We start from the raw sequence: 13,499 nt of genomic DNA, 5'->3' as shown, positions 1-13,499 counted from the left end.
CCTCGGGTTTTCTTCCGAGTTTGCAGCCCCTGCCATTGCCTCCCCCTCGCCAGCTGTCTGCACTGGGCATGGCGGTCTGCTGGGCATCTGGGAATCAGAGACTTTGGCCAAGTCCAATGAGTTCTCATATAGCGGGAACTCCAGGAAGCGGGGGTGGGAGCAGGGACAAAAAAAGAGGGGGGCTCACTTGCCTTGTGCCGCCTTCTAAGGAGTCCAAGCCCACTGAGGCTCCATAGCTCTTAAGCAGAACCATTCGGCCTAGAAGGGCCCTTTGTCATGTGAGGAGCTCCTTGTCAGCGGAGGTATGTAAGTGGAGCGAGGCCTGGGACCATCTGCCCTCCGCCTTTCACTTTATGGAACAGCTTTCTCCTGCCCTCTCAGGACTTTTCATAATTTTTTTTTTTGTTAAAATTTTTATTGAGTTAAAACATACGTGCTGCGGAATCCACACATCATGTGTACTACCCGAGGAATTTTCTGCATTAATATGCTCTTGCGGCCCCCACTCAGGCCAAAACCAGAACATCTCCAGTCCCTAGAAGCTGCCTCGCCTCCCCTACCCGCTCCCCAGCTGACACCCCCCAAGGAAACTGCTGTTCTGACCTCCTTCACTGTGCATTAATCTCACCTGGTTTTAAATTTCAGATACTTGGATTCACCCACTATTTGCTCTTTGGTGTCTGGCTTCTCTTACCCCACATTTATGCCCGTGAGATTCACCCTTGCTCTTGTTGGGACGAGTAGTTAGTTCTTTTTCGATGTCTGGTTGGATTCAACTGCGGATGGGCCTTCGGGTTTCTCAGCCTCAACACTACTGACCTTTGGGCCCAGATAATTCTTTGCTGTGGGCAGCTGTCCTTTGATGGTGGCAACCCCTCTATCCCCCTAGTTGGGATGACCAAAAATATCTCCAGACATGGCCAAATGTCCCCTAGGAGGAAAATTGTCCCTGGCAGAAAACAACTGACCTATCTCGGTTTCTTTAACCCCTTCTCCTGTTAATGGGCATTTAGCTGTTTCCAGGTCACGGCTGTTATGAATAATCCAGCTATGACTGTTTAGGTGTGTTTCTTTTTTTGGGGGACTTTTATCTGCCTTTCTCCTGGGCATACCCAGAGTGGCCCTGCTGGGCCCTCGCATGAGCCTATGTTTAGCTTTAGTATGCTACCAAGCAGCTTTCCGGAGTGGTTGTGTTCATAAATATTAGTTGAATGAATGAATGAATGAATGAGTATCCTTAAAGCCCAGGGCCTGGAACAGAGTTGATGTTCGACTGCGGTTGCCACTGTTACTCTAGTGGGTGCTACACAGTCACATGTCACACCAGGGTCCTCGAGTGGGGCTGAGCTCTGGGCCCACTCGGTGCCTCCAGAAAAGGAGCTGAGCCTGGTTGCTCACAGGCCAGGCATACAGCCGGTGCTCCACGAATGCTGGTGGACCTGGCCTCAGAGCGGCCCAGAGCCGGCCTAAGAACTGGGGTCCAGAATCTGAGGTCCTGGCCTGTGAAAGTCCAAGGCCTGAGCCCCCCATCCTCCCATATAGGGCCAGTCCTCCTTCCCTGCCTCCCCGGCCCGGGAGAGTGCTGCCCACACTCCCCTTCCTCTGCTTGATCAGACAACTGAGGCACGCCCGGGGAAATGGATCAGATCTCAGATTTGACAAAAATAAAAACAAACTTGGCCACCCCCGCCAAACCCGGCACTCCCGCCCCCACCCACCCTCCCCGAACCCCTCCGAGTTGCGTTGCGGAAACCGTGACTGTCAGCCAGGCCTGCAGGATGGAGGGTGGTGGTCGCCATGGTAACCGTGAGGGCCTCCGGTTCTGCTCCGGGGAGGAGGCCGCCCGTGGGGCCTGCTCCGGTCAGGTCCTGCCCTCCACCCTGGCACTCTTCTGCCTGGGAATGGGCAGACTCCCCGGATATGGTGGCTTCTCTGGCGACCCTGTCCCCCCAGTCCATGCCCCAACCTTCTGGAGACTCAGCCAGTGCGGCAGCTGGGGTGTGGGGTGGAATTCTGGGTTCTGATCCCAGCTCAGCCTGGGTACCTGGAGGCAAACATTCCCCTGTGGCTGGCATCCCTGGTCTCCAGGGCTCAGAACCCAACCACCCCCTTCTTGACTCCTCTGGCTGAAGTGCAGACCTGGGTCCCCAGGAGGGACAAGGCCAGACTGGACACATGCTGACCCAGGCCCAACCTCCTCTCTCCTGGTCGGAGACGTTGGGAGGAGACAAGAGGGACAAGAATGCAAAGCAAATATCCCACTAAGCATATACCTCTTGAAGATCCCTCATATCCCAGGCTGTGTGCCGAGCACCTGGCTGAGAGCATGGGACTTGGAGTCAGCTGGAGCCGTGTTCAAATCCTGCCCCACCACACCCAAGCTGATGACCCGGGACCAGGCCTGGCACATAGCGGGAGCTCAGTACTTGCTTGCGGAGGGCCTGGGCTCCGGTTCAGACGGTCAGAGTTCACATCCCTGGACCCGCTTCCCCCACTTACCAGCTGTGTGACCTCGGGACACGTTACCCAACCTCTCTGTGCTTTATCTGTAACGATAGTACCTGCCAGTTTGGGGGAACTTTACTGAAGTTCCTGGGTGAATCTCCTTATTTCCAGGAGTGAATTAAAGGACTAACTCTTTTAAAAGGCCTTGAGTAAAGTTCAGTGTGAAAATGAGGCAGCTGTCAATCAAATGAGTTTTGTAAAAGCATCTCTTATTTTCTTCTCAAGGTAATATTGGCTAATCAGCAGACAATACCTTTGTGGGATCTCAGTGCTCTATTGGTGAGGTGGCTTTTTCCCCCCCAAAAGACAAAGGAGGGGAGCCCTGTTATAAGAGAAGTGACAGAGGGGCTTTCTCTGTGGAACTCTGCATGACAAGCCCTGGGCCCAGCTTCCATGGGGGCAGGAGACTGGACCCCATTTTTATAACCTAGCCCTGGGGAGTACAGCCCCCACCTGCCTTCCTCTGCTGGATTATTTAGACCTGGGGTCAGCCAACTCTCTCTGTAAAGGGACATGTAGTGAATATTTTAGGGTTTGCGGGCCATAATGTCATTCTGCTGTTGCAGCGCAGAAGGAGCTATAGACCATATGTAAATCAATGTGTGTGGCCATGTTCTAATAAAACTTTATGGGCACTAAAATTTGAATTTTGTCTACTTCTCACATATCACAAAATCTTATTTTTCTTTTGATTTTTCCCCTCCAACCATTGAAAAATGTAAAACCCCATCCTTAGCTTGCAGGACTTTCGAAAATGGGTGATGGGCTGGACTTGGCCCACGGGTTGTAGTCTGCTGACCCCTGACCTATGATTGACAGCGATAGCAACCAATGACAACTTCCCCTTTCTGGTTTTTGGGCACAGAAGTCCTGTAAAGGAGCCTGGAAGGGCACGAGCTTCCAGAACGGGAGCAGGAGGTAAGAGGATCTGGCTGCAGTTCTCCGCCATCCTTGCCCCTTGTGGTAGCTTGGATAAATGATCTTTGGGGATGAAATCCCATTGGCCACACGGCAAAACCCAGAGCCCAGGGCTGCAGGGTCCCGCATTCTAGGGGCCTCCTGGCTCCTGCGCCCCACGCTTGCTGCGAGTTTTAAATGAGAGGATGCATGCTATTTGTTTAGGAGGCTCCTGGGGTGAAAAACACTGGGAACTGTTTGTAACTGTTGCCATTATCGCTATTAACCCCGTGCTTAGTACCCAGCAGGTGCTCAATATATGCTCTCAGTTCTGCTCTGTCATTCTCTGCTCAGCTCTGAGTTCCTGGTTCATGGGAGGTGCGAGGGGAAGGGCTGAGGGGAACGTGGGGGGCCTGGCCTCCGGGGGTGTGCTGCCTTGAGGGGCAGCCCTTTGTTTTTCTCCCTGGGGCAGCAGGTTTGGGAAGGCTTTGCCTGCCAAGGAAAGCTGTATCCATCGGCTCACCATTGATCTGTGTCTGCATCTGTATTCCTTGGAGGCTCCCGGGGCTGCCTGTCAGGGATCTCATCAGCTTGAAATGACCACCTGGGTGGTCAGGCTAAGCGGGTGCCGCAGATGTGGAGCCGGGACATGTAGGGAAATGTGGGGTTGCAGATTGGGCTTGGGTGGCTCCGGGACTCCTGTGGGAATATGCTGTCTGAGTCTCATCTCTGCTTCTGGCTTGCTGTGCAGCTTGGGTGGGTCTCAGCCCCTCTCTGGGCTTCGGTTTCCCATCTGTGCAATGTGGGATTGGATCAGTTGCTCTCCAAGGACCTTGATGGAGGGGGAGGGGTTGCTCTGGGACAAAGGTCATCCTGACAGGAGCGAGGGTCTGTGGGCATGAAGTAGGCAAGGTGTCCGGGTTCCAACTGTGCAAATGTCAGGCCAGGAACTTTGAGCCCTCAGGGAGCTGACACTCAAATGCCTGCCTGCCCTCTTACCTGGAAGTCTCATCCTGTCTTCTCTGGGTCCCCCATCTCCTTCAAATTGTCCCAGGACCCCAGAGCTTTGCTCCCGAGCTGCAGTGCTTGTGACTAATGAAGAAAACATCAGGCATGGGGCTGGGCCATGGCCTGGCTCAGCCCGGATACCTTGATTCCCTCCAACAGCCTCCCACCCCAGGCCGCGCTGTCTGCTTCAACTTCAAGGAGGACTTGTGGCTTTGATCCCCAGATCAGTGGGGAGTGTGTCAGGCCCCAGGAGGCACGGCGGGCCATGATGCCAGCTCTGGCCTGACTTCTGAGCCTCAGGCTCTTTGGAAGGGCCCAGCCTCTGCCCTGTGGGATTTCCCTGAGGACCTTGGTGCAGGAACCGAGCCTGTCCACCTCTGAATGTCCAAAGCTGAGTGCTCCAGAGGTGAAAGCTGCTTCCTCTGCCCGCTCGAGGGACTCAGTGCAGGGGGGGAGGTGGGCGAGCAGCAGAGGCAGCATGTTGTCGTGGTTATGGGTGCCACTTTGAGCCAGACAATCTGGGCTACTCACTGCCTGTGTGACCTTGGGCAAGTGACTTCAGCTCTCCAGGCCTGTTTCCTTATCTTCTCACAGTGGATTTTGGTGAGAGCTAAGGTCTAATCCGTAGTGTGGCTGGGAGACAGTAGTCATGGTTACTGTGACAGGTGCTAGACCAGGTGGATGGGGAGTGCTTCTGGAGAGGAGGCCAAGCCACCACCTTGTAAGAGGGAGAAGGTGCCTCAGGAAGTGGTGATACATGATATGGGCTGTGAAGGATGCGTAGGAGTTCGCCTGGTAGAGAGAGTAGAGAGGGAAAGATGACCTAGATGCAAAGGGTGAGCTTGAGTGCAGGAAGAAGTTCAGTGCATGCAAAGGCAGTGGAAGATAAGACTGGAAGAGTTTATTGGGTCGGAGTCTGGGACTCCGGTTTGCTAATGCTGCCATTGAGCAAAATACCAGAAATGGATTGGCTTTTATAAAGGGGGTTTATTTGGTTACAAAGTTACAGTCTTAAGGTCATAAAGTGTCCACAGTAAGGGGGTGCCTTCACTGAAGGATGGCCAGTGGCATCCAGAAAACCTCTGTTAGCTCGGAAGGCAAGTGGCATTTGCTTGCTCTCAGGTTACATTTCAAAATGGCGTTCTCCAAAATGTCAGTGTCAGCTTCCAGTGGCTGTCTTCAAAATGTCTTTGTAAGCTGCAGCTCCTCTCTCAGCTCCTGTGTGTTTTTCAAAGTATCCCTCTTGGCTGTAGCAAGCTCACTCCTTCTGTCCGAGCTTATATAGTGCTCCAGTAAACTAATCAAGGCCCACGCTGAATGGGTGGGGCCACACACCTCCATGGAAATTATCTAATCAGAGTTATCTACAGTTGGGTGGGTCACATCTCCATGGACACAGCCTAATCCAAAGGCTCCAACTTAATTAACACTAATATGTCTGCCCCCACAAGATTTCATCAAAGAATATGGCTTCTTCTGGGAGCCATACTATATACAAACCGGCACACCTGGGGTAGCAGCCTAAAGGTTTTTGAGCATAGCAAGGTGAAATCAGAGTCGAGTCTTGGGTGGGTTAATCTGGCAGTGGCAAAACTTCTTGGGGGCAAGAAGAGCAGACTCTGGGTTGAAATCCCAGCTCTGCTGTTTTCCAGCTGGTGACCTTGGACAAGTCCTGCTCCTTTTTGCATTTCAGTTTCCTCATTTGTAAATGGGGCTTGTAACACTGCTGTGAGGATTAAATGAGGTGACACTTGCAAAGTGCTAGAACAGAGCCTGGCACACAGCAAGTGCCCGGTTGTCAAGGGGGGCAGACTGGAGGAGCAGAGGCCAGAGCTGGAGGCCAGAGAGGAAGCCGGTGCAGGGCCCAAGAGCGAGACCCTGAGGATGGGCTGAGACCCAGGCACAGGGGAGGGAGGGGGAAGTCATGGGTAGGGACAAGCCATCAAGGAGGAGAGCACTGGCCTCTGAGTCCAGCAGGCCCGGTGTGATCTCAGCTCTGGTACTTCCCAGCTGTGTGGCCCTGGGAGATGCCCCAAACTTCTCTGAGCCTTGGGTTTCCTCATCTGTAAAATGGGACTGCTGAACCCCCTGCTCAGGGCCCTGGAGAGGAAGAAATGGGGGTGCCAGGCTCCTGGCAGGCACTGCTCAGGGCACTTTGGGCTAGAAGCTGGCAGGAAGGGCAGAGGGAGCAGAAGACATGACTGGAAGAAGAGAGAGGATGACAGGCTGGGGAAAAGGCAAGCGGGCTGGAGGATGTGCACTGGTAATTAGAACGTTTGAACTTCAGAAAAGTTAATTAATGACGGAGCTGCTGCTGGAGCGATACTCAGGCTAGAAGGGGGCCCTGGCAGCAACTGAAATTAATTACAGGCTGTGATGGGAGAGTGGCAGCAGGATGGGGGGGGCAGGAAGGAGCAGGGCTGGGGTGAGAAGGGTGTGAGGGGGAGGCAGGAGGGCAGGTGAGCAAGGGCCTGGGGACCGGGGAGAGGCTGTTGCCATGGAAACCAGGTTGGTCAACAGAGGCGCTTACCACCCTTGGGTGGGGCCAGCTTGAGGGTCTGGCTGCTGTGGCTACATCTTAGCTTAGGGCAAAGGCTAGGGTTTTCTTGGGGAGACACTCAAGGGTCACTGGATGTCAGAGAGGGCAGGGATCAGAGAGATTTATTTGTTCATTCTACAAACATTCATTGAGCTCCCACTAGATGCCTGTTGCTGTCAGAGCTGTGAATGCAACATCCCTGTCCTCAAGGAATGTGGGTTCGAGCAGTGGGTAAAGACAATGAGGACGTCAACAGGATGATTTCAGGGTGCTAGAAAACCATAAAGCAGGAGAGGGTGATGGTGGATGTGGGAGGGGGAGGCCACTGGGCATGGAGAGTTTGGGAGGGCCTGTCTCAGAGGAGTTTACGGCTAAGCTAAAGGGTCAGAGGAACTGTCCTTGAGGCTCTTGGGAAGAATCCAGGTCAAGGGTGCAGCACGTGCAAAGGCCCTGAGGTGCAGGCAGCCTGGTGTGTCTGAGGAGCAGCAGGGAGGCCAGTGAGGCTTGAGTGGAGTGAGCCAGGAAGTGGGGGGCAGGACCTTGCAGACCATGGTGAGGACTTTGAGGTTTATTCTGAGAGAGAAAGGGAGCCATGGCAGGTTCCGGAGCAGGGCAGGGAGGTGATTTTAGTTTTAACTGCTCACTGCTGCTGCAGAGGGGAGGACCAGAGGGACCAGATGGACTCGGTGAGACCTGTAAGGAGGTGCCTGGTCAGTAGGGAAACTGAGGTTCAGAGATGGGAAGGGGCTTGCTGGGGACCCCAAAGCTGGTTGGTGCTGGGCTGGAGTTCAAGCACAGGTCCCCTGACTCCTGGACAGCACCCTTTTCCATTCACTGCTATCACAGCACAGGGTTCTGCCTTCCCATCTGCGGTCTGCCCAGTTTCTGGGAGCAGGGTGTTAATTAACCTGGGGGCAGGAATGAGGGCTGTGTGGGCCGGGAAGGTGAGTGTCATCGAGGGACCTGCTCCTGGCTCTAGTCATGGCCTCCAGGGTCATCCAGCCTTCCTGGTCTGAAAGTTCACCCACGAGTCTGACTTCGGTCATGGAGGAAAACACCAGTTTGGGAGATCTGAGCAGGATCTTCTCATCTGTACAATGATGGGTGGGCTGTGAGTGGCGGGGACTGTGAGACCCCTTTGCACTCTGCCCTGGTTCTGTGACTCTAGGTGGACTGGAGGGATGGGACTGTATTCTAAGACTTGGGTAGGCATCAGCCCAGAGAGGGAGGGAGGGAGCAGCAGGGGTGTTTTCGGAGATCTTCTCCATCCTGGGCTCCTCAGCCTGGGGAGTGGGGAAGGGGGGTGAGAGGGGCGCCCACTCACCCTGAATCCAAGCAAGAGCCCCAGAAGCCCTGCCCCAGGCTGGATTGGGAGAGGGTCCCTAGATCCCTTTTGCTGCGGAGCGTTTCCAGCTGGGCAGGCCTGAGGAGGCCCAGCCTCACCCTGCTTGGCCCAGGGGCTGGAGCAGGTCCAGCGCAGCCGTTCCAGAATCCGGTGTGGGCTCAAAGGCTGGCCGCAGTGAGGAGTGGACAGAGGCACCCAGCCACACAGGACGGTCCTCTGCAGGTTCCTGACTCAGGCCCTGGGCAGAAACTGCTGGCCCAGAGAGGGATGGGTGGGAGAGTGGGGGAGAGGGGAGGAGAGGGGAAGAAGGGAGTGATGGTCAGAGGTGGGAGAGGCAGGGACCGGCCAGAGATGAGCTGCCACTGGGCCTCCAGGAACTCCGAGGCAGGGGCAGGGAGGGAGGGTCCTGGCAGGTGTGGCTCCCGCCCTGGGTCGGGTGTGGCATGTGTGGCCACATCTGTGCTTGTGATGGGGGCAGGCCGCCTCCAGGGTCTTTGGAAAACTTGCGCGTTGACCCATTGGGGAACGGCTCCGGAGGGAGGAGTGGTAAGGAATGGGGGTGGGGGAATGCATGTGTTTGTGTGGGTCAGGGGGTTCTTAATTCCCGGGTGCACCCCCAACTCCTCACAGCCCTCCGACTGTTTTGTCCTTGACCTGGTGTGCACATGGTTTGAGTGTGTCAGCATGATGGTGATCCTGCTGAACTGCGTGACGCTCGGCATGTACCAGCCCTGCGATGACATGGATTGCCTGTCAGACCGCTGCAGGATCCTGCAGGTGAGGCCCTGCCCAGGCCCCACCCCGCCCCGTTCCCGCTCAACCCGCTTCCCTCTTCCTCACTCCCAACAACTGGCTTTACCCAGTCCCGTAGTGATCTTCTATCCCTCCATCGCTCCTCCCCACCCCGAGGCCTCTGCCCATCTTCTCCCACCTGGACACCCCCAGCAGCCTCCTCCTGGTCTCCCCAACCCCAGGCTTGCTCCCCTCCCCCACGTTAGGTAAAGTGCAATTGATCCCAGCCCTCCTGTGCTCAAAGCTTCCGCTTAGCTCCCCAGTGCCTGTGGGACAAAGCCCAGACTCCATCCTTCGCCCTTAGGTGCCCTGCAGGAGCTGGTCCCCAACAGCCCTCCTGTCCTGTCTCTTTCGGGTCCCGGGTGGGGTCCTAACCTTTGCCACCTGTCATGACCCCGTTCAGGACACATAAACAGTATACCGTAGCTTCATTTAATCCTCACAGCCCCGTGCGGCAGGATGTTGGGATTGTACCCATTTTACAGATGGGCAAACTCCCAAACGCCCCTCCCGAGACAGCCAGGTTCCTCTAGGGCGGAACTGCCCTCCGCTTCCTGCCTTCTCACTGGAATCAGCAGCTCCCAAGCAGGGTGGGGCCTCAGAATCCCCTGGGGGCATCTGTGAAACATCCAGACCCTTGGCCCCAGCCCAGACCCACTGAATCAGGACCTTGGGGTCGGCAGCAGGCGCCTCAGCCAGCTCCTGGTTAAGTGAGGAGCACTGAGCTTACCTGAGTACCAGGCCGGGTCCCCGACAAGGTGGCAAGTTCACCGAGGACATGACTGTGTTTCCTGCCTGTGTCCCCGATGCCCAGCCTGGGGTCCTGGTATCAGGTGCTCACTGCCTGCTCATTGTGTCAAGTTGACTGCAGCCCTCAGTGAGCCTGGAAAGAGAGGAATTTGACTCGGGGCCCGTCCTCAGGGAATAGACACTTTACTTGAGCCCTTGGTTAGGGACACATCGGAGGCCTCCTTTCTGAGCAGAGGAGGGCAGGAGCCAGGGGCTAGGCTCTGACTGACGCTGGTGGGGATGTCAGTCCTGTTTTGAGAAGGCCCCTTCCATGTGGGCTTTGGAGTCAGACCCGCGTTTCAGTCCTGGCTCTGCCACTTACCTGCTGTGTGACTCAGAGCAAGTTGCTTAACCTCTCTGAATCTCCGTTTCCTCATCTGTAAAATGGGGCTACCCACAGGGTCATTGTGAGAATTAAAAGAGAGAATGCAAGTTGAATGTCTAGCCCAAGGCTAGGTCCCTTGTCATTATGCTTAGTCTTAGGGAATAAAGAGAATGGGTCGTATGACCTTCCAAGTTCAGCCTCTCTCCTTATCTGTGAAATGGGTACATCAGACCAGGATCTCTGAAGTTCTCTTCCGGCCCAGGAGAGGGAGCTTCCAGGCCCTTCATGTCCATGCCCTGTCTCTCCCCTACCCCTGTCATGGCTCCAACCCCCAGGTCCTGCCACAGAACCTCACTCTGTTCCTTGCCTCTTGCCTTCCTCCTGCCCCTCCCTGCAGGTCTTTGATGACTTCATCTTTATCTTCTTTGCCATGGAGATGGTGCTTAAGATGGTGGCCCTGGGCATTTTTGGCAAGAAGTGCTACCTCGGGGACACGTGGAACCGCCTGGATTTCTTCATTGTCATGGCAGGGTAGGTGGTGCACACTGGATGAGTCCCAGCTTTCGATGCATCCAGACACTGTTTATATGACCTGTGGGGCTTCCTGGTGGCAATGCCGAGGCTGTGTGGCAATGTGTGGGCCCCCCGGGCCCCTGGGGTGGGAGGACTGCTGCCCCTTTGCTGAATGGTCTGGACAGACTGACATTCCTTCCTTCTCTCTTTGATGAGTTGCAGGCCCTCCTGACTGTCAGCTGATAATGAGCCTGGTTTAAAGTAACTAAACGCGTGACCTCGGGAAAGTCACTTAACTGCTCTTAGCCTCAGTGAAGTGGAGACAGTGATAGTACTTATGGCAAATGAGCACCCAATACGTGTTAGCTGTTATTACTGTTATTATCCTAGATCACTCAGAGACCGAGCACAGACTCACACGCAGGACTGTCTGACTCCAAATTGTGGTCATTTTACCAAGAAACAAGCTCCGGTCAGAGAGAGGGCAGGTTACAACTTCATCCTACTGGAGCTCCTTGGACCTCACTGTGTGGCTTGTTCCTACTTTCCTGGGTCAAACTGGGCTGTTGGCCCATTTTCCCACTCACGCACCAGCCAGTGATTGATTCAGCTCCTGCCGAGTGTTACATCTTCTCTAAATGCTGGGGTGTGGGGGTAGAGCAAACCCAGGCTCTCCAACATCTCATCTGGAGAGAGGCATCCAACAGCCACATCAGTGAATGTGTCTTCAGGCACTGAGAAGAGGGCTGTGGGAAAAGGGATGTCATTTTCTGAGAGCATTTAACACAGGAGCCTGGCAGAGCCAGGCTGGGGGCTCAGGGACTTGGGAATGTTCCAGAGGTGGTGACACACAAAAGCTGAAGGATGCACAGGCATTGACCATGCCCAGTAATGGGTCAAGATGGCAGAGGTGAGAAGGAGGAGAAGAAAGGGGCTGAGATCCGTGACTGTGTGTGTGAGAAAATGTAGGAGTGTATATATGAATGTGTATGAGTTTGTCAGTGTATGTGAGTGTGTGTGCATGTGTGTGTGTGTGTCATGCACTGAGAAAGAGTAGGAGGGTAGACAGAAAACACAGCTAAGATGGGGAGTCAGAGTTCCACAGACTTGCTCTGAAATGAAATAATTTGTTTTGTAAGTGTTTTTAAAAATGTTACACCTCTTCTAAGCATCCTTTCCTAAAAACGCTTTTCAGTTTCACAATCACGTTGTCACCAGTTGCGCAGCTCTAACTAGAAGTTATGCTGGTTTCACACAGTTTCTTGTGTGCTGTGTCACACTGTTTGTCAGGCTTCTCATTCTGATTCTTATTTTGGTTTGGCTGGAGTGCATCCTTAAGTAGTTTTTAAAGAAAGGGCATTGGATGGTGTCAGTCTTGCCTGCCCAAACATATATTCCTCTGATCTTCATGTGTGAAGAACAGTTTACTCACCTGTTCTATTCAAGGATCATTAATTTTCTCCCTCACATGTTGTGAGGCACATGTTGTACCACTTAAATCCACAACATGGTATTGTAGGGGAGTCCAGTTCAAATCTGATTTTCCTTCCCTGGAAGAGAACCTGCTGTATCCCGACTAGAAGCTTGTAGGGTTTTCTCTTTACCTTCGGAATCAGACATTTCACTAGGCACGCTCCACTAGTTTGCTGGCTGGAGCCGTTTTAGAACTCAAGGCCCAGAAAAAGTTGTTGTATTTCTTCTTTGGTTTTTCCCATTCCTCTCCATTACCTCCTTCTGTTACCATTAAATGGATACTCCCTCCTCTGTCTATTCCCCCCTGTTTCCTCTTTTCCCTCACAAGCTTCATCTGTTTTAGGAGACATGTCCTTGACGTGGTCTTATGAATCACCAATGAGCCTTTCAGCAGTGTCCTTTCCCCGATTTATGGCCTCTACGGAATTTTAATTTTCTCTGTGTTTTTTCTTTTTTTTTTTGTAATTCCCAAAATGCTTCTTGTTCTTGGATTACTTATTTTTCAGAGCAGCTTATGTCTGTTCTTGTTTTATGGATGCAATATTCACTTCAGTTTCATTATGGATACTAATTAGGTTTTTTAAGGTCCTATCCTGATTCTTAAGTAACCCTGTGCCAAAGCAGCATTAACAAAAAGTTAAAAAGAACCCCGTACAAATCTACAATGAACACGTATCACAGATTTTTTCAACTCATTAATGAGCAAACGAGCAGGATGGTAATCAGCAGAATTAGAAAAACAGGCCTTGGAGAAAGAATACGGGAATAAAAGAGCTAGGTTAGGATCAAAGTCAGTTAATGACCTACAGGGTAATAAACCATAATCTTTGGGGTTAATGTTTTTTTGTTTGTTTGTTTGTTTGTTTTTGTTTTTGGACATAAATTACTTACATCTCTACCAGGCAAAAATCTACAAGTTAACATGTAATTTCACAGCATCCAAGTCTTTAATTAATAGTAAATAACAAATCAAACAAAGGTAAGTTTCCCAAGATGATGAAAAATCCTTAGATGGGTCTGTTAAATAATGCTTTTTGGGGGCTTTTTTCCAAGTTTTAGGGGAATTTTTCTTAATTCCTGATTAAGGGCAGACATTTGGTCTCCTGGCTCCACTCACTGCCTCCCAGGAACAACCCTATCCGACCCTTTTGATTCCAGAAGTTTCCTCAATTGCTTGGTGATTCTCTGCTGTCTCCTCAGGTTTATAAATGAGGAAAATGAAGACCTAAGCTGAGCTGAGTTAGGAGCTGGCCGGGCTTCCGCAGCTTGGGGAGGTCTCACCTCACAGGCAGGGTGGGGTGGGGTCCACAGGC

The 13,499-nt window shown here is 53.0% G+C and overlaps 1 protein-coding gene across 3 annotated transcripts in view; it reads left to right on the top strand.

Moving 5' to 3' along the window:
- Positions 1 to 13,499, top strand: part of CACNA1I (calcium voltage-gated channel subunit alpha1 I) — a 113,272-nt gene that overhangs the window by 19,591 nt on the left and 80,182 nt on the right. For 2 of the 3 annotated variants that reach the window (XM_037845786.1, XM_037845785.1), the window contains exons 1-2: positions 8,957 to 9,071; positions 10,598 to 10,731. In XM_037845786.1, coding sequence (XP_037701714.1) covers positions 8,979 to 9,071; positions 10,598 to 10,731 — 227 coding nt within the window. In that variant the 5' untranslated portion in view covers positions 8,957 to 8,978. Of the gene's footprint in view, positions 1 to 8,956; positions 9,072 to 10,597; positions 10,732 to 13,499 lie in introns of those variants that run through there. The other variant, XM_037845787.1, reaches the window with a different exon arrangement.

This window comes from Choloepus didactylus, chromosome 8, assembly GCF_015220235.1.
Source record: "Choloepus didactylus isolate mChoDid1 chromosome 8, mChoDid1.pri, whole genome shotgun sequence".
Taxonomy (NCBI): domain Eukaryota; kingdom Metazoa; phylum Chordata; class Mammalia; order Pilosa; family Megalonychidae; genus Choloepus; species Choloepus didactylus.
Note: the sequence above shows the minus strand (reverse complement) of the source record. Positions and strands in the feature narration are given on the sequence as shown.